At 39.0% G+C, this 21,816-nt stretch overlaps 1 protein-coding gene across 4 annotated transcripts in view; it reads right to left on the bottom strand.

Annotated features, from left to right (window-relative positions):
• Positions 1–2,112: 2,112 nt before the first annotated feature.
• PPHLN1 (periphilin 1) overlaps positions 2,113–21,816 on the bottom strand; it is a 72,338-nt gene continuing 52,634 nt past the window's right edge. For all 4 annotated transcript variants that reach the window (XM_072862111.1, XM_072862126.1, XM_072862119.1 and 1 more), the window contains one exon: positions 2,113–2,706. In XM_072862111.1, the coding sequence (XP_072718212.1) occupies positions 2,497–2,706 (210 nt within the window). In that variant the 3' untranslated portion in view covers positions 2,113–2,496. The remainder of the gene's footprint in view (positions 2,707–21,816) is intronic.

Below are 21,816 nucleotides of genomic sequence, written 5' to 3'. Positions count from 1 at the left end.
TTCAGCCTGGAGAAGAGAATCCTGAGGGGTGACCTCATCGCAGTCAACTTCCTTAAGGAGGGCAGCAGAGAGGGAGATGCTGATCTCCTCTCTGGTGACCAGCAATAGGACACGAGGAAATGGAATGAAGCTGCATCAGGGGAAGCTCAGATTGGACATGAGGAAAAGGTTTTCACTGAGACGCTGGTCGGTCACTGGAACAGGCTCCCCAGGGAAGAGGTCATGGCACCAAGCCTGTCAGAGTTCAGGGAATGTCTGGACAACGCTCTTAGTCATATGATTTAGTTTTAGGTAGTCCTGCGAGGAGCAGGGAGTTGGACTCGATGATCCTTATGGGTCCCGTCCAACTTGAGATATTCTGTGATTCTATGACTGTAAGCTTAGGTCTTACTCTACAGAAAAACACTTGAAAAATCAGATACTTTTATCATAGTAAATTTAATCAGGCTTCTAACAAAGGAGACTCCTAACAAATTGTACAGTAATAATGGACATTTTTAATCAAAAATATATTAAGCATGATTTTAGTGGTTTTTTCATTAGCATTTCTAACCCAAAGCAGAAACTCTGATGTAACACCCCGAAGGCTCTCGGTCCTGTAGGCAAGTAGCGAAGCGCTGTAGTTATGCTTCTGCCTCAGAGAAGACTTTGCCTGTGGTTTCATGACTGATCTTGATAAGCCAGGTTGTTGCCAGAAGGGGCTGGTCAGGTCTAGCTACTGTGCCGCAACAGCTTGCCTCTCTTCCCCTCTCTCCCTCCCCCAATTAGTATCCTGTAGGATCCGTGAGCTGATTCCCACTCACTGTGCAGCCCACACAATCCCAGGTGCCAACAAGGTAAGTTGCAGGTCATCTCCTTTGAGCAATGTGAACTCTTAGAAACCAACAAAAGCCAACTGCAAAACCACACCCTACTGACATTAAAACTAATCAGGCAGCTCAGGAATCTGATGTGATACATATTTAATATACCATATCAAGATTTGCATGTGTAAGATGCTGCGATACATACAGTACCTTGTACGTGCAAAATCATTGCTGTTTCATTTACTTTTCTGCAAACCATTCTGATGAAATCCGAGAAGCTGTCTTGGTAAGGGGGCTGAATTCAATTACTTTTTCATTTTAAAATACTGTGCACTTTGGAAATGGTGAGCTTTAGTCATTAGTCCTTTTACAGAGTTTCACGTGTTTTTATATGCAAATGTATACAAAATAGTTGTGCTTATACTTACCTCTTTGCGATTATGACTCAAGTTATTCCTTCCCTAAAACATTCATAAAAAACAGTACCTTGTTAAATGTAAAGCTGTACACAATCCAATAGTCAGGATACTGCCAATGAGTTCTAAATATTTTTCATCTCTGAAAAGTAATCATGTAGCACTGGCAGCCTCTTGACTCTCCTCAACCACTGTTCCCCAACTACAAGTCACTCTATCAGGTCAAAAGTGGCTCCAGACATTACGCAGAATCACCTAGGTTTGAAATGATGATGAATTTGGGGCCTCAGGGTTCACCTTCACATTACATCTAATCCAAAGCAACTTGGAGTTAGTAAAGAGACAGTCCTGCTCGCTTGTCGTGCCTCACCTTGCCACCCCAAATCCCTGTGCCTTCTTGATGTTGGAAGTAAAGATTACACAGCCTCTTAATTGTTAAAACTAATGCACAAAGAGTGGCGAGAAGGTGTAAGGGGGGAGGGGGAGAGAGTAGGAGAAGGGACCCTTCCCTGCTCAGTGGCTGCCTGCAGTTACACTCCGTAAGGTGTAGTGAAAAACATAAAAGGAAATGTTTAGTTGCAAATATTGACAAAAAATGGAGTTCATCCTACATAATACTGCTTACTAGTAATGACTCACAATATGGAAAACACCAGAATTTAAAAGGCCTTTGCAGAACCTGCAATTAGAGCAAAAATACAGCACTTCTTATATCAAGTAGAGTTGCTCTCGCAGTCAAAGACTAGAGATAACCCCTAGTGTAATTTTACAGAATGAATCTGAAGTTTAAAATTAAACTATAATAAATAATTTAAATCATAGTTGTGAACAATTTTGCAAGTCTTCCCTTCCTATAGTACGTATGAAAACAAGACATATTTCTGCATAAGTTGAGGAATGAAGAGCTGCTTCTTGTTATTTTAATAAAAAATACAGTGTTTGAAGTTACACTTATAAACATCAGAACATAAGTGTACATCCATCAGACTGAACATTTTTTCCTAGGTAATTGTGTAAAGGTTTCAAAAATAGTTTGTCACTTTACAGCATTTTTTAAAAGAACATCCTTTCAAAGGAATATATGTCAACAAGTACAGGTAGGAAGAATACAATTGTGGAGACCACAGTGAACAAGATATAGCCACCTGAGCTACTATGAAGGAGTGCAGGCCTTGGGTTCAAATCTCCAACAAGATCTCCTTTTCCCCCACAAAAAGCAGATTTATGTATTATGGCATACACAATGCAGAGGATCTAAAAGCATATTTTTGTCCTTAGTATGAGCCATCTTTGAAGGATTCTGATAGATCTTGATTGGCAGCGTCGTACTGAGCAATGAAATGTTTGAGTTCTTCAATGCATCGCTCACCTATTTCATGCAAATTCTGCCTCAGGGCAAACTGAATGGACTTCTCTAATGATGGATCTTTATCAATTAGCATCTTCACTACCATGCCAAAGGTTTCACAGTCTTGTCTGTAGACCTAGAAACAACACATTTTAGAAAACGATTAAGTGCAAGACTCTACATTAGCACACCAACAGCCCTCACCGAGTTAGGTGCTACTGCAGATCCAAACCAAACTAAGAATATTGGATTTAATGTGAATTTCAACTGTGGGACGTATTTGCCTTCTCCTCTCTTCTGACCTGCGCTAATATAAACCTAACTATTTCAGAACTATCTGGATACAAGAAATAAGTCTTATTGGAAGAAATGTCTTAAAAAGAGAGATTAAGTTCCTCTTGCAGCAATATTTAATAAATAATGGCAAAGTGCAAATGCTAAACCAGATTTTCATTGCAAATACATGTAAAATTAATTTAACTGTGGCATGTCTAGCAATCTCAATCTTTATACAAAGCAACAATAACTTAGTTTGTAACCTTTCCTAATACTTTAAATACAAGTTACATTTAAATAATTTCACCAAATTATGTTTGTTTGTTGGATATCTGTTTCTTATAGAAGTCCTTGACAAATATGACTTTAATCAGTTTAACTGCATTGGTGATTCAACCACTAAGGATAAGGGAAATCTTGGCAGCGGTTTACATGAACCCGTCTGATCTTGTAGTGCAGGCAATGAAGAGTTTGCAAGTCAGTTACGTACCACCGTTGAGGAGAACTAACTTCTTGTTATCACTGCAACTGTTTTTCAGACAAACATCTGACTATGCTCTTAGGCAGTTTTCAAAGCGAGACAGTGGCCTTTCAAAAATTCGCCCCCCCCCCCCCCCCCCCAGTTCCAGCTAAGGTTATTAATCTAAACACCCCCCAAAAAAGGAACTTGTCAAATTCTTCCAACTGCCAGATGCAGTTCATTTTCACACCTCTTTGGCCAATTTCCATTTAGAAAATACACTGTCTTGTTGAATGAAGATAAGTCAGTTTTATATCTCTGTACATTTTTTAGGAGAAAGAAAAGCTAAAGTGTTGATATTCCTCAAAGTATGATTAACTTTTACTATTGTGTGCTTGTGCTAGAACTTGTTTTTTTACAGAGATGTGTGACCCTTTCCTCCCATGTTTATCTATACCATGAACACAAACGATACAATTGTATATAAGCACTTCCCCATTAGTAAAAAAGAAAGAAAAAAAACCAAACAAAAAATCCCCCCAACCAAACACCACCACACTGTTTTATTCATAAGGACCAGTCCAAGGGCAGCTCAAGCATATTCATGTCAGAGGAGCAGGAAAAAAAAATACATTCTGCACACAAATTAAACTATTCTCAGAAACACAATGATTTAACATGATACCTTTATTTGAGGACAGTTCTCAAATGTTTGATAGTATATTCTATAATAATTGTTTAAAACAAGACCCACTTTTCAAACACTGGTTAGCAAATAAAAGAAAATCTTTTGGAAGAAACTCATTTTCAATAGAGATTAAGAGTCAAAAAGAAGAGCGCAGCCCAAAACAAACGAGAGCTAAACATCTTAAGTGTGGAAACAGTGTGCACATGGCATTTTTCTGAGAGGGAGTTTGTTTCCTGCTTTGTACGTTTAGTTCTTTGGTAGTAAAATCAGCAAGAAACACAGACTCTCAGAATTCATGTTCCACAGCAAGTGACACACGGTACTTGCTAAAAGAACTTCAAACAGAGCAAATTTGGGTTTCTTTTTTTTCTGACTCTTTCCAAGGAAAAAGCTCAGGAAGAATTGCTGTATCTGATTAGCCATATGACAGACAGATGGTATTTCACTTTGGATAACTCGTGCCTTTCAAGTACTTGCAGCATGCTTGCTAGCACCTTCACAGAATGATTTCTGAAAGGCTTTTTTCTCCCCAGAGCCATTATGTTTTGGGGGAAATAGTTCAAAACTTTTTTTTCCCTTATTGCATGTCTATTTGTCCTATTTTATCACCTTTGAAGTGGTCAGACCAAAGATGTGTGAATGATCTTCCACAGGTAAACGAAGCTCGTAACTGTCAGTCTTCAGAGGACGCTGTGCAACACCGGCACGAGTGAAACCCTGACGCTAACAGAGAACACAGACACATCGCCCCATCTTCTGCACAGGAAAGCACCCAAAGCTACAACTGAAGGAAATGCTCTACTTTTAATTGGTCTTCAAATTAATGGCAAATAGTGCTACCTGCTATTTGTCTCACACACCACAAAGAGCTAACCCAGATGTAATTCTCTGACCCTTAGCATATAAATATTAGCTCAATCTAAGCACATTTTTCTTCAAAACTTTCACAAAAAAAGACTTGGAGGAGAATCAGGAGAGCCATTGGTGCCGCTGCATCTGGAGTCAGAAGTCACTTTGCTGTCACAACAATCTGGAAACTAAACATCTTCATACACAAGAAGAAACATTTTCAATACTTTCTGACAAAAGACTTTTAAAAAAATAGAATTGACCTAAAATAGGGGAAGAGGGCGAAGGTGGGGCAGGAAGGCAGTTCTAACAACAGAAAACAAAGGAAACAGCTCAGCTCCTCTAATAACAATTGAGCAATTTTCCCTCCACAAGCTTTCTACCCCAGCTGCTAATTCTGGTCCTCCTGGTGCAATCTGCCACCTCCTCAATTGTGCTGATAAACCTATTTGTATAGCTGTGACATAAATTGCATCACTGAGATGATCCCTTTTTAAATTACTTCCCCTCCAATTAATGTGATTCAGTAATTCAATTCTAAAACCAGATGCATCAGCACAAGTGAAAGAACTGTAAGCCACAGTCATGAAGTGGACATAACTTCATAAACCAGTTTATACCTGAAGCCAGTGCACGACTAACAACCCTCAGAGCGAAGTTACTATGCTTTGCTGAAGGGAGTAGAGACTATTGATTACAAGAATATCAATTACCGCTTAATCAACTATTTGAAAAAATTGTGAAAGCACTCAAAGCTCTTGAAAAAGAGGACGGTGGTGTGGCTTATTAAAATCCATCTTCTCCACAGAAGAGGCGGCGGCTATTTCTGGAAAATAAGCCAAGAATGGGATGCTTAAGGAAGAAAGAAAACTGCAGAAAAGACTCCAAACAAGCAAAAAAGCTCTCTGTTGGAGAAAAATACTGGAAGAACTTGTGACCCAACAAGGTTTGAAAATATCCCTATCTTTAAAATTCCAGCTGATACTGATTTTGAGTTCAGACCACGGAAAGCTCATCTGTAAACATCTGGAACTAAAACCTGAAAATGATTCCATGTGTGGGGAAAGAAGAAATAACATTTTTATATTGAAAAAAAAGAACAGGAACGATACCAAAGACATGATTATTCTGTCTGATATATACATCAAGTAATCCTGAAAACAGCTAAAGCCATAGGGTGTTCATTTACCAAAGCCATAGCATACTTTTATTCTCTGACCTAAGCTACAGCACCAGCATAATGGAAAGAACGTCTAACGCTTTGGTAAGCAGATGAAGGAGAAGCAGAAACAGCTGTTGTATTCCCAAATATATAAATATATTTATATTTATTTTACATACACACACAAATACATATATATAGTCTTGATTTTCCTACAAATGAGAAGTATATAAGCTGAATTCAGGTTCTCTTTCAAAAGTTTTCCAAAATCAGCACATCTGGCATCTGTGAGGTCAGAGGATCACAAATATGCCTACTTTTATATTAGTCTCATGGCATTTTAGCTCTTTTTATTCTTACATGATAATAGCATAGAAGCTCTGGCTGAGATCAACTCTTCACTGTGCTAGTCTCTGTATAAACACTTAGGCTTTGTCTAGACACAAATTTAAAGGTGTGATGCACCTGCAACATGTTAGTGAAGACTCCTCATGTGTTTGAGAAAACTAACCCAAAATTTGCGCTGTTAGAAATGTTTAAATATAGCTAAGAGACATTAACTTCCAGATCTAGCTAGAGCAATGGAGATGTTAGTCCCCCAGGTTGGAGGTGATCACGCCCTAGAACTCACCAGCTAGACTGAAACTTTTGAGAACTCCCTAATCTGCATCTGTGCAAAGTTTTCACAGTTAACCTCAAAGTGCCATCAACAGTGAATTAAATTACAATGTATGACACCGACATGGAAGCGATGAAGGACACTGTGCATTCTCTTCTTCCAGCTCAGCTTTGGGACGTTAATCTCTGGTGGGGAAGAAGAGGGGCAGAAGCAAGCAGATGAGGACTGCTCATTTCCTAGACTGCTATATCCCTCCTGCAATGATCATCTAAAAATGGTCTTGGCTTAAAGCAAAGAAAACATTGAATGGCTCAGCTGATAGGTGGAAAACACTGTCACCAAAACTTGGTTGTACATCTGAACTCTGGGTGTGGATGAAATTATACCTAGCTAGGGAATACCTTGATGACATATGTACTACTCACTGACAAACTACGCATCATTTCCTTTCCATGCCTAGCACAGCCCATGTTCTCCAAAATTATTCTGGAGCTGCCTGTGTATTTTACGCAACAGAGCTGTTGGACAACATAAACAGTAATGAGAACAAAAACTACAACTTAAGATATCCTCCCCTGCAAGTGACTACAGTCTGCAGAAGAGTCAGAAACTTTGTAGTCTTGCAGTCTTGGTCTCAAAGTCTTGCATACCTGGCCAAAAAGCAGCTTGATTTCAATAGCAAGAGTAGACACAATATTCAAAGGGGATGAGGCTAGGAAAATGAGAGATGTTAAAATGGAGATATCCGCAACCCTTATTTCAACCCATGCACCAAGTTTCCTCAGCTTAGCTCTACGGTCTGTGAAAAGAAAAGCTATTTAACTGCTCAAGGTGACTTAGAACAGCTAAAACTACAGCTTCTGCTCTAAGCAGCCTTTGAAGAAGAAGGAAACAAGAGAAAAGTTCCCTGATAATTGGAAAGACCCTCAGGAAGACTGGTTCCACCAGGCTACAAGTTAGCCTCTGTATCTCCCATGTCCACAGCTAGTAGAAAGTACAACTGGGTAGCAAATGGGACATGCAAATTTCTCCTCTCTGTCTCAGAAAGGACTGAACTGAATCTTCACTTCTCATTTCTGGGAGAATTGTTGTAATCAATGTGTTTTATTTTATATAAAGGTAGACAACATTAACTATCTTCTCCAGCTATGGTTTTGAATGAATATGACTGTGGCACTTTTTTTGAATGCTCTTGGCTTTATGCACATGTAAAAACCTCTTGAATAGGAATCAAGAGACTTGGGCATGCAAAGCTCAAGCAGCCTTACGCAAGAGATGGGCAAATTCATTTCAATGCAGAAGGTGGTACTTCTGCTCACAAACACAAGCAGGACCACCAAGCATGAGGAGGACTATATGCATTAAGCAGATGTGATGATTTAGCAAGTGAAACTGATGCCCATGATTTACTCTGTAGTTTCCAATCCCTTGCTCTTTTTCATCACAATCTTTCCTGCCTCTTTGAGTATTCTTATCATTCCATACATTTATGGACTCATCTAACACTCCCTCACCTCCACCAGCATTCCTTCTTCACAGCAACAGGACACAACTCTAGACTCTGAGCAGCTCTGCACCCTACGTATACAGCTCCACCATCAGTGCTTGTGAGTCAGTACCCCCAGATGCCTGTTCTCAGCTCCTCATCCAGAAGGCCAAAGACCCTCAAGGCTCAGTTCACACGGGGGAAGGAGTTAGGGCTGTGGCTCAGAAACCACGTTAAACAGCCTGCAACCCTTAGATACTAACTCAGCCTTGAGAAGATCCAACATGCCCAGCAATCACAATCTTGTATCTGTGATTCATGCAAGTATTCATTTAATACATTATCTTTCAGAAGACAGAAACTTTTCAGTTACTAAGGGCACATTTCCCACAAGTATCAAATACCGCATGCAAGGAGGAAAGAAGCAACATGCTCACTGGTAGTTGTTTGATTTCTGACAAAGGTAGAGCTTGAACTTGCAGAGCACAAGTACAGCACAAGTTTGAAAGCTGTACCACATCCCCTCCAGACACCCCATTAATGAAAGAGCAAACTGCCTGAAATCTCTCTTGCTTCAATGAGGCCCCAGGGCTCCTCTACACCAGACAGAGGTAACAGCTTTTGTTCCCCCAGCTAAACCACGACAGCTAGGTTGGTATAGCCCTCTGGTGGTATAAGCCAGCTTCTCAGTTCCCCTCCTCAGCAGACATAAAATAAGTCTGACAAAGCACTCTTCTGTTAACACAGCCACATCTATGCGAGGTTTTCTGGCATGGGTAGACAGACTATGGAGTATAATTTTTCACGCACTCCTAACTAAAAGCTATGCTAAAAGATTTTGTAATGTAGACCTAGCTCTAAGCTGATTGCATATGCAGCAAGATTTTGCACTGTAATTGTAAACTCTAGCAAATTGGGAAACTACTATACATTGAATGACTTCAGTACTGCTGGTATCAAAAGTATTTTCCTTGCCAAAGACATGGTTTAAAAGGAATTATTACCTCTCCCCAAATCACTACTTTTTAATTTATTTACATACTATCTTGGATTTTTCTCAACCATGCAAATTAGACTTTATTAACCTACCCAAAATTTGCGCTCCTTAAGTACAATAAGCTAATCCTCTACTGAAAGAGTACAGAGAAATTTTCATTACAGCAGCAGCAATGTAATTGTACTGTTATGTTTATGAGCACAATATATAAATTTATAGCTCCACAGTGCAAAGAATGCTCAGAACTGTCATTAAACCACTTGCAGACAATTCCCCATGATCAAGACATTTAAAATTGGTTTTCAACCAAGATGAACTATTTTTCATGGTTACAAAAAGCTAAATTAACGTACAAAAAACTTAATACTTGGTTACAATAGTGGTATACAATTTTTAATTATAAAATATCAACAAGTCTATTCTATTCCTTTCTTAAAAATGCATGAACAATTTTGCCTTGAATCTATGTAATAATTTCTGCACCCATTAATCAATGTGTTTATAGACCAATTAGATATTCATTGAAATGCAAATTGGTGGAAACAAGTTATTTAATCTACTATGTAATAATGAACAATTTCATGGTAATTTGCTACTTACTGAAGATATGCAAAATATTAAAGTTATTTGCACTTAAATGCAATTCTGCCTCCCTTTCCACTGAAAGTTTCAAGTGCCTGGTTTAACAGATTTAACCAGCTTTCAGAATGTAAGCCCACCATTTTTGGCATCTAAATACCTGACTGAAAGGTCTGCTGGAAGTCCCTCATGTGGAATAGATGCTGATACAGCCGTCATTTTAAAAGAAGCGTGAATTCTGATTTGAACTCTGCTTTGCTCTCAAGGACCAGGACTGGCAATGCGGGGGGCGGCATGCGAGCACAGTGCAGCAGGGACGGGCGTTGGGAGCCGCCGTGCCTGGGAGGAGGCCCCTGGGAGAGGCAGCCGAGGCCACCCGGCTCTGAACCCCCCAGGAACCGGTCGCTGCTCCCCACATGGGGCCACGGTGTTTCCGTTCAGCTGGTCTACAGTATCTCGCTTCTAGGAGACAGCATCTCCTGCTTGCGTTTTTATAGAATCACAGAATCATTTAGGTTGGAAAAGACCTTCAAGATCATCAAGTCCAACTGTAAACCTAGCACTGCCAAGTCCATCACTAAACCATGTCCCTAAGCACCACACCTACACATCTTTGAAATACCTCCAGGGATGGTGACTCAACCACTTCACTGGGCAGCCTGTTCCAATGCTTGATAACCCTTTCGGTGAAGAAGTTTTTCCTAATATCCAGTCTAAACCTCCCCTGGCGCAACTTTAGGCCATTTCCTCTCATCCTATTGCTTGTTACCTGGGAGAAGAGACCGACCCCCACCTCTCTACAACCTCCTTTCAGGTAGTTGTAGAAAGCGATAAGGTCTGCCCTCAGCCTCCTTTTCTCTACGCTGAACAACCCCAGTTCCCTCAGCCACTCCTCATCAGACTTGTGCTCTAGACCCTTCACCAGTTTCGTTGCCCTTCTCTGGACAAGCTCCAGCACCTCAATGCCTCTCTTGTAGTGAGGGGCCCAAAACTGAACACAGTAATCGAGGTGCAGCTTCACCGGTGCCGAGTACAGGGGGATAGTCACTTCCCTAGCCCTGCTGGCCACACTATTTCTGATACAAGCCAGGATGCTTGGCTTGCCAGGAAGCCTTCTTGGCCACCTGGGCACACCGCTGGCTCATACTCAGCTGGCTGTTGACCAACACTCCCAGATCCTTTTCCGCTGGGCAGCTTTCCAGCCACTCTCCCAAGCCTGTAGCATTGCATGGGGTTGTTGTGACCCAAGTGCAGGACCCGGCACTTAGCGTTGTTGAACCCCGTACAACTGGCCTTGGCCCATCGATCCAGCCTGTCCAGATCCCTCTGCAGAGCCTTCCTACCCTCAAGCAGATCAACACTCCCACACAACTTGGTGTCATCTGCAAATTTACTGAGGGTGCACTCGATCCCTTCAACCAGACCATTGATAAAGAAATTATTTATTCCTTTGATTAAACTAATCTGAAAGAGGAAGATGCCGTGGCATATCAATGCCACTGCAAGGCTTCCCACTTCATTTTAAAGTAGAATTCTAGTATGAAAAGAGCTCTGTAAAACTGGGGGGTAGGTGTCTATGTATACAGTAACAAACTCTGCTGAGTTTACATGTATGTTTTAAGGCTGAAAACCCTGAAGAGTTGGCTTAGGTCCTGAGACACAACTCTGGTCTTTTCCATGCTGTGTAATACACTGGGAGAAAACATGCAGGCCAAATTATTTACTTGCATGAAACAATTATCTCCATTTTAAGCTCAAGACATCATCTGGATACTCCTTTGCTTCATATCATGCCCCTGGTGACACCTCTGCAATTACAGTGAAGTCATGGGGTTTGCACAGGGTGGAGTCCATTGCAGCTCAGGGGAAGCCTATGACTGGCTCGGGTGTGCAATGACTGCAGGAGCGCCCGAACAAAGCCACGCTGCCTTGTCTTCGGCACGTCAGCCTCATCTTCCTATGACTTCTGTTGTGCAGGGCTCTGCCCCTCAGCAATAATACTTTTAATCATCATCTCTGTAGAGAAGCACCATCCCTCCTCAACTCCTTTCTTCCTCCCTTCACCATCCAAACAAAAAATTACATGTTTTTGTGCATTTACTCAATGCTTATAAAGCAATCTAAAGATTGAACATACAGCATTTGTATGACACTGTTGAGCAGAGCCAAAAAAAATAAAAAGCAATTAAAAAGAAAACTCCTCAACAATTGTAGTAAGTGTTTACAGCTCCAGTTACACGAGAAGGACAAACCTGTAGAGCAAGGCTACATAGTTCTGAACAATCACAGCAAAAGCCAACCAAGTTGGTACTATTTAGAAAACTGTTCATATAAACTATTGAACTGTCTCAGCTCTCTTTTAAGTCAAAATGAATGGGGAAACCGTCACATACAAAGCCTCCAGCACAGTGCAAGATAAACCTTAAACTGCTATGACTTGTACGGCCTGGCAATTAAATTAATATCTGGGAAGTTCAGCAACAGAGTTTTCATTTATGAAAATTTACATCTTCCAAATAGTTCCCCACTGCTTTAAAATTACTACAAACAAGTTTTCAATAAGAAGCTAGAAGTTTACTTTAAATATATTGCTAGGAAATCCATATATTTACTTTAATAATTTTTAATATTACAGTGGAGGACTTTAAGCAAATGTTTAAATGAAGAGGAATTGATACACAACAAAAATGTACATGACGATACACTTCATTTAATGTTACATTTTGGCAAGAGCAAGTGCATTATTACTTCTTCAAGAAATGTCTTGCTCAGTCAAGCAGAAGTAGCTCCCATGTGGGAGAGCAAGGACTATTATGTTACATGGTTTTACTGGAGATAATTCTTTACTAAACCAATCAGCCCACATAATAACAGCATTCTAACACCAACTACAGGCCCTTGGAGACCAGTTTGTGTGTGGCCTAGATTTCATAGGCTTCTTTACAACAGATGTGTTGGATGAGGGTAGTGTTACTTCAATATATTAACTTGTGTGTTCCTTAGGTAAAACAGCAGTATTAGTTTAAGTTCTACCTCTTACATATTCTTCCTACAGAAAGTGTGTGCCTTCTGCAAGCAGATGATAAATCTGAATTCAAATAATCCACAGCAATTACAATTCATCAGTTTCTAAACCTCACTAGAAGTACTGATAATCTCTTAAAGATATATCAATGACATCTTTTCAGCTCACATATAAGAATACCCAGCTATATGTTTAAGAATGCCCGTCTACAAACAACTGTGCAGCTAAGTCCAAAAATTGTCTGAAAGAGCAACAATTTATATATCTATTAATTTCTCTTCATTATGTAATGATCTTTGAGTCTAGAAACTGCATTTTCATAGGACCATAAATGAAAACAAAATCCTAAAAGCTCTCCTCTCTGACAGATGCTAAAAAAATCCCATTACTTGAAATGCACCAGTTCAGGATTAAACAGGAAATAATCAGCTTTATGCCAAAGGAAGGACCTCGCCCTGCAACTTTTTATTTATAAAATACTAAATTGATGGAAAGCAATTTCCTAAATCTGCTCCATAGTAAACTTATTGCTCCATCCAAAACAGGAAGGGTGAAGTTTATCTACAAAAGACTCTGTCTATGTTAATTCTCTTGTTAAAAATGCTTTAATAGCTTTCAGTTATGTCCACTGACCATAAAGGAAAGCGATATCCATTTAAGCTTCATAAGAATGGGCTGTATATTAATGGCAACAATTACATGACAAACCAATCTTCCTTGTCATAAAAACACACAAATATTTTTGCATGGAAAGCACAGTAGTTTAAAATTCACATATACGGACTGTGTTGCAGTCAAAATCAGCAATGTTGCATTTGTTTTTACCAAAAAGTGACTTGTGGTGATTTAGTCTTCCCTCAACAAAAGTCTTCACACTTTCAATTTCAACAAATATCCTCAGCTACAAATATTGTCAGATTCAACATTCTGCATTAAGAGGGCTCATTTTTGTTAATGGGCAAGACAGAATTTTATCCTGAGGTGTGGATCACCTGTATTTTCTTGAATGGCACAATGTAAACGAGCAGCAAGAGAAGAAAACAAAAAAATAAATCTTTCTTTTCCAATTAAGAGCAACTCCCAGCAGATCAGCTGCACGATTAACTAGCAGCGGCATTGTTGTTATAAACTCAAAGCTAGTGGATCGATGAGTTTAAGAACCAGCCCTTAAATGAGAAGACTTTCTCACCATCACTGTCTAAAGAGCAACTTCTTTTTTTTTTTTCTTCTTTAATGGTTAAAAAAAATGCTAAAGCAGGCTTGGATATGCATGCCAAAGGCTAGGTTTTTTAATCACATGTGCAGCATAAAGAAAATACTACACAAAATAAGTAAAATACTGTATGTAATGGACAACTTTTCAGAAAGGAAAAGCAACAGCTGCAAGAAGAAAAACAATTACTTAGATTACCAACATTTTATTACTTAGTTTATGTTAAACCTTAAGGTTTCTGAAAGTTTAGAATTACTTCACACATTATATTAGCCTCACAAATCAGTTTTATTAGTGCCTTAATAATGGATCAAATTTTTTTCCTGTCCAAGTCATGGTCCTGTCTCTACCCTCTAAATAGTCATTCTCATCATTACTTTAAGTACTTATTTCCAATATAAAATCAAATAAAGGAAAAAGTAAATTAAGGCCATGTTTTTGAAGACTTCTGTAAGCTTTCTCTAGCTTGCGGATGGATATCTTTTTCCATATGCAGCTGTGATGGCTGAAAAGACTATTCCCCCTTCCCAGCTGTCACCATTCCCATGCCAGAAATCAGCACTCCACTTGTTTGTGTGCGCCAGCAATATACAGGATTACTCCTGAAATTCATTTTTAGGCAAAATCAGCCTGATTTGGTCACATGCTAGCACATCAGTTGGGCTGCAGGGAGGAATCACCTATTCTGGGTGAGAGAGCAATGAGCAGCTGTAGATGACATCCAGAAAGGCTGTTTATCTATAGCCTTCCTAGTGTGTCCAGTCTCCTTGAGCTCATTCAGGACTACTCACAGAACTGCTACCTAACCTAGACAGACAAAGCACACAGGATCTGCGCTGAAATGACCATATATCTTAGCATGCACCTGCAGTTGAATACAAAATATATAAAGAAACTGAACATAAAGCTAGCATAATGGCTGGGGGAGGAGCAGGTCAGAAAAGCTGTATGATGAAGCCTCATTTCTCACTGCAAATATATTCATTCCTTCTGTATTTTTAGCATTCAACACTCAAACTATCTCTCCTTCTGAATTTGTTCCCACAATTCTAGCTATTTCCACTTCAATTCAGAAGCAGAAATCCGATCCAAAAATTGGTAAAAATAGAAAGCATGTCTCTCCCCAAAGAGAAAGCCACAAGGAGTAGCGATTGTCTTTTATGGTTAGTAAATCGTATGTCTTAGGGCAGTGATTACCAATTGTGGTTCCAAGGGAACTTAGTAGGAGTTCTGCATTTACTCACTGGATACACCACTGACTGTATCCCACAGTACTTGGAATTAGTTATTTGATAAGTTTGGGTTACACCTTGTAAGTAATATTGAAGAATCACAGCAATTAGCTGGTTCAAAAAAGCTTGGGAATCACCGATTTTAAAATTGTGAACTATTTTTCCCATGTGAAAAATAAGCCCATTCTGTATTTAAAAAGATCTTTTGAGACTAAGAACATTGGCTTTCTATTTCCTCATTACAAGCCTTTACTAATGAGATAATTAAGCAATGCTGCAGCATTTCAGCACAAGAACTGTTACCTATCAAACTCATTAAAGGAATGTCTGCCCTGTTCAATCCAGTGCCACTGAACATTTTCCAGAAGTTGTCTGATGGGGTGAACTGACAGAGGACAGATTTGGAACGAGCTCGGCAAGATATGTGAATGCACTCATGACTTTTTGAAGTGTTTGCTTGTCTTCAGGTTCTGGCATCCAAGAAAAAGCTTTGATTCTTTTCGAGTCTGGCTTTGGTCAGCCCTTATAAGAAGTATTATGATCAACAGAAGAAAACTGGGATCATCAAATATTGTTTTGTGTTGCGTTTGGTTTTGGTAGTGGTTTTTGGTTTGGGGTTTTTTGGGGGTTTTTTTGTTTGTTTGGTTTTTTTGAGAGCTTTTGTTTTTTTGAGAGCTTTAGCTCTGTATTCTTCAGATAGCCTAGAGCAGCTTTCTGTGATCCCTGACATCTATAAATTGTGAAAAAGGCATGATGCAACAAATTCACTAAGTAAAAAAAATAAGTGATATTTCTAGTACTCAAGAGACAAAACTTGCACAAGGATACTAGAGGTCTAGACTCAGTCCTCTTGGATTTACTTCATTAAATATCTTATTTATTCTAAACATAAAACAGGGAGGCTTCTTATGGTATCAGTATTTGCTTACTACTAATGATGGTAAAGCATCGTGTAAATTAACAAGTCAATAAAACAAAATTAAAACTAGAACAAATTAGCTGCTGCCCAGCAACTCAGTCAACCTCCTGCAGGTTAAAGATTTTTTGAGTATCACCAGCAGCATTATGAATTGTGGCCACTTCAGAGATGCAGCAAGTTCTGCCTCTAGCCAACGCTTCAATGCATAGAACTTCACTCTGGCAAATCACACAGACAACTAAAGGTATGGGGGGGGTTGATTCTTCAGCTAAACGCTTCATAAAATTTCAAATTACCCCCAACACCTTGATGATTTGAAGATATCCTCAAATAATTATGAAATCTGTTAATATCTGCAAACGTACTTACTTTGCCATATTAATCTTATCTTTAGAGATACATAGGCTATTGTTTGAATAGTCTAAAATAATTCACTTCAGGGCAGACACCAAAACAAATAATGTCAAATCCAACAGTTAAAGTCTGGGGAAACAGTAAGCTAATAAGGAGGTAATATAAAAGAAGATCTAAACTAGATAATGAAAGTGGAAACCACAGAACCATATATGAAAGTATTTTTTGAATAAAATGTACTGTTACAATATAAATAAACTTTTTTATGCTCTATCTCTAAGCAGAATAATGGCCGTTGCTGATAAAGTCTGCTGATGCTGGATTGATACGGTGTGTTTTGGGTAAGAGCAGCATGGAAAGAGAGCAGTGAAGTCTCTTTTGATAAGCAGAACTAAAGAGTTTACTGCCTAAGATAAAAATAGGTTGCTAAAGTTCAAACACTTTAAAGCAATAGCCAAAAGAAACAGTACCATGCCATTTACCTTTTAACCTTAACTTCATACAAGATTACCATGTGCTCTCAAAGATACAGAATAGACAGGGGTTATTCGTACAAACATATCCTGAAAAATAAGGCATGCCTCCCTTCATGCAGCCTTCCAGAACTTTTTTTTTGTTTTGTTTAACAAAACTGTTAATGCTAATAAAGATCTGGCTGAACTACACTGTCTGGAAACAGAATTAAATGAGGAAAAAAGATTTAATTAAGATTTTATTTAGAACAGAGCAAGCCAAATCAAGTAAAAAAAAACCACAATGAAAACGAATGACATTTTTTCATTTCATTTAGAAGTTCCAGTGGGCTTCTTGTTTTTTAAAATCACAAAAGGGTATAAACATGGCAAGCTTTCTATTTTCAAATCAGTAGGTAAGACATTTTGCTATTTCAAGGATTAGTATCCACAAAGAATTGATTTACATGCTAAACAAAGGATTATTTCATTTATTTATTTATTTAAGAGTACCATGGACTCTGTAGAATAACACTGTTTCGTTTAAAAAAAAAAAGTTGCCTTCTACAGCGTCAGTAGCTTACACTCTTAATGAAGAAAATACTACTAACACTTTCCATTTGTTGGCTGCAACGCACTGAAACCAGATCTTAGACCTATTGCTTAGTTTTAGTATGATCCATTGACTCACTTCATCTTACCTCAACTTAGTATTAACCTCTCTCACTTGTTCACCTTCTCTTTGTTCTCCTTAGTTCTTCACAGCTCAGCAAACTACACTGTGGACAAAGCCAAATCACTCCTCCTGCTCCAAAGACCCTGCAGTTGGCCAATTCACACATAATAAAGGAACCACTACTACCTCTGACTACCTTCACTTCTGCCACCACAATTTTATCCGAATCCTCCCCATTCCCTTGGCAAGTCCTCACTCAAGCTCTCTTATAACCTAGCGCTCTGAAAAATAATAAATTCATTGAAAAATATTTCACATCAATTGAATTATCTGAGCATCTTTTTATTATCTTGTGACATAAATGCATTTACATTTCATGCATTTCTATCGAACTTGAAAACAGAAACAAAAGGTATGTTTCATAACTAAATGGAAACATTATTTAAAGAATAAAAACAAACACTGCCCACTGTATACATTATGTACAGGTGCACATGTGTTCTTTCAGAGCTTTAATATAATATATAATACAGCAGCTTTACTTGCGTACGTGTTACACATACGTGCTGAGCAATTCATATTGAAATGAACTGCAAGCATACCCATGAAAGCTTGTACCCTTATATGCATAAAACCTTACCTGACACTCAACATTGAGTATTCATACTCAGTTAACATGTTAAAATGACCTTGCCTCTTTTAAAATCCTAGTTGATCCACAATGGACAAAAACAAGCTCAGCACTTTATCCCTAACAGACCTCTGCATATCTTAATATAACTCTTCAGCAACATGCACATATATTTTTCAAGAATACTTAGTCTCACTGGACAGAAACACTTAGTCAAACAGCAACAGACTGAAGAGAAACTGAAGCCTGAGATAAGTAAGACACGAGCCATGTTACCATAAAGGCACTAGACTTTCAAAAATAACCAGTATCATTTTTAACAAAAGGGTTATATGTGATGGAATCCTGCTTTTCCTAAAGGACAAAGGATGATTTTTATGATAAATGACACAATTCAAAAAAAGTTAACAAACTGGTCCATACGCAGAGTAAAGAAAGAGGCTTGTGTTGCAAAGCAAAGCTTACATTCTCAGAAGTCCCCAACATATAGCACAGGTCTAAGACAAGCAAGGAGTTAGCTTACATTTTCACTGCATTGTCAGAAATACATACATGCAAAAATTAGGTTTCTCCCATGAATAAAAAAAATGTATTTGGATCAATATAAATGAACAAGGAGGGAATAATCTTTACAGTAGATGAGATACTTCTCTTCGAAATCACTGCTCTGGCTGCTTACCATGACATGAGTAACACCTACACAAATTAAAAGGCTCCAGAGCTAGCTCATTATAACAATACATGCTTTTCTTGGTAGCAAAAAGCCCACCCTGCTTAAAATAGGAAGGAACACTCCTAAAACAGAGTTTCTTTGGTAACTTATCTGGGTCATGAGAGACTATATAATCACTTTAAACTCAAGATTTTTTTGACCACCCCCCATTCCCCAAATACTGGCTGACAAATGATGTAGAAAATTCACACACCAAGAATGCACACTGTATTTAACTAATTTTTTAAAAGTCTGTCTTATCGAATCACATATAAATCTGCAATTTTAGATTAACCACATCTGGATTAGATATGTTAATGACTCAATACTACAATCTTTTTACTGTATATTTACTAGTGTACAGATTATAATTGTCACATTTGGAATGCAGATGTAATTCTCGATCCAAAAGGAGACTGCAAGAATAACAAGACCAATAATTTTGTTGTATGTATTATGAAACATTTCACTGTGTTATTAAAAGCACAAATCACTTATACATGGGCTCAAGAAGCCAATAGCCCAAACCAAATCAAGGGCGAGTCAGAGAGCTTTCCAGAGCTCAGAGTTAAACATGTAGGTATCCTGTTACTAGAAAATCAAAGGAAAAGACAGCATTAACTGACCTCAGTGAAACAGGAAACAGAATCTCAAAGTTTATCTTTGCTTCTGATTTTAGAGAAAACATAGTTGCAAGAAAACATCCTCAAGAGCAACGTAAGAAAAAGGAAAACTATACAGTGAGCTGTAGTTATGCCTAATAGTAAATTTGAGAAAAACTAAAAAAAAAAAAAAAGTATTTAAAAATTAATCAGGGCATTTCTGAGTTATGGCTAGACCTATGCTTGTGTAAACAGATTAACAGTTTCATTAAAAACAATATTTTTTTGCTTTTATTTTTAGTTGATGAGAAATACAGTAAAGTGAACCAAATGGACAAGAGAACAATCAGCAGTGACCGACATGTTTATCAAATTATTCAGTAAGCAATTTCAGGTACTCGATGCAGGAACGCTGCATTTCCTGCCTTATGATTGTAGCTTCCTGCAGATGCCTCGAGGACATCCAGAGGGGAAGACACCAAGCTGGAAGCACCTGACTGCTCCCCACTTGTTTCTGGCACCAGAAATAGCAATGAGTTTTCTTGCATGATGTAGTGTCTCCACCCTCCAGCCAGGGAGAAACTCCACTGCATTTGCCCATAGGCTTCAGAGGTTCTGTGGAATTAATTCCCATCTCCACCCATGTTCCTCTTGTTCCTCATCTCTTTCTTTTCCCAACCCTCTTGGCTGCAGTTCCTGATCTTGGCACAAATCTTCTTTTTTCAACTGCAAGTCTAGTCCCACCCTCGTTCATTGCTTCCCACACTCCCAATTCCCAACCCTACCTCTCCTGTCACCACAAATGCTTTCATCTCCTCCAGATTTCCTCCACCCTCCAACTCAGAGGTCACCTCATCCCTCAGCCAGGCATAGTTCCACTCTGCCTCTTCCTCAGAAACTCTTGCATCCTTTTGCCCCTGCCTTCTGGATCCTCTCCTGCATCCAGTCCTCCTTGCATCTTCCCTTTGGCATGGTCCACCTCTCTCCATAGAGAAGGAACTTTGACAGGAAGATTCCTAACTTGAGATTCACATGTCTTCCTACACTGGTTTATCTCCTTTCAACTGTGTGAAAAAAACTGAACTTTTATTGGGGGTGGAGAGGTGCACCAGTCATTGCCAAGAGCTGGTGAAGGTACGGTCTCCATCCCCTTCCTGGGAGAGCTATGGCCAAGAAAAGTAATATAATTACAGGTTTCAAGGAGGCTGCATCCAGCTCACAGGTTCCCCCAAATGAACAGAGACATCTTTATCTTAAACTGTAACAGAGTCTTTGTTGCAACTTCCCTTTCAGTGGGAGGTAGCAGATGCATTCAAAAGGGCATTCAGCTTTACTTCACAGCGAGTTGTGCCTTGGTGTGGGAACGTTTCTCTATAATTGCATGCTTCCAGTTCTTCATCACGTTAACTGACAGGCAATAAATACATACACCATTCAGATATCTTTTGATCTTCATTTTCCTAAAACTGCGAATACTTTAATGAACTGTAAGAGGTCAGAGTTTTAATTAAAAGGGACCATTTAGTTCACAAAACTGAGCTATCTCACTACCAAAAATCCTGGTGATTGTAACTGTTCTTTCCTCTCAAAATCTACTCAAGAACTTTAGGGGCTGGAGCAGCTGGGTACCAGCTTGGTTCACAACTAGATCAAGGTTCGGCTCCAACAAGCCAGCTGGAAGAAGCTGTTATGAGGGTGTCTACTCATGCACTAGTGCTCCCAAATGAGTAAATTCTCCAAAACATGTAGAACCAAGGCTATTGAAGTTAGAAGATGGTGAGGTGTCCTAAAGGAAGAAGAAAGTTCTGGTCACGGCAGCTTTAGGCTGAAATTAAACAGAACTATTTTTAAAAGTTTTATCTTCCCTATGACAAAAAAGAAACAGTTACTATGAAAATGCCAAAGCTACCAAAGACTATCACTTTCTTTAGATTTCTGCCTGATGATTAAATAACTTTGAGTGCGTAAGGCAGTGCTTTCAAGATACTAAATGTTCAGAGATCGTAGTGGCTTGACACACAACACAGTGTGAGTATTCACTTGTGACAGCAGGCACATTTAAGGAGCCACACTGTGAATAAGAACTACTTAAAGAAGTATCTGCAAACTTTTCATTCTTTTTCCTGATCTGATGCATAGCCAGGCCCCACAAAGACTGTGCCAGTGCAGAGGACAGTATAGCACAGGGACATAATTTCTTAAACTATGGTTGCCACCAAACTCTGTAACATGCAGCTGAGGTCTGCAATGGTACAAGTTATTTTTTTGTTTTGTTTTTGAAAACAACTGCAGCACTTGCTTCAGGGGACTTTCT

This window comes from Ciconia boyciana, chromosome 1, assembly GCF_034638445.1.
Source record: "Ciconia boyciana chromosome 1, ASM3463844v1, whole genome shotgun sequence".
Taxonomy (NCBI): Eukaryota; Metazoa; Chordata; class Aves; order Ciconiiformes; family Ciconiidae; genus Ciconia; species Ciconia boyciana.
Note: the sequence above shows the minus strand (reverse complement) of the source record. Positions and strands in the feature narration are given on the sequence as shown.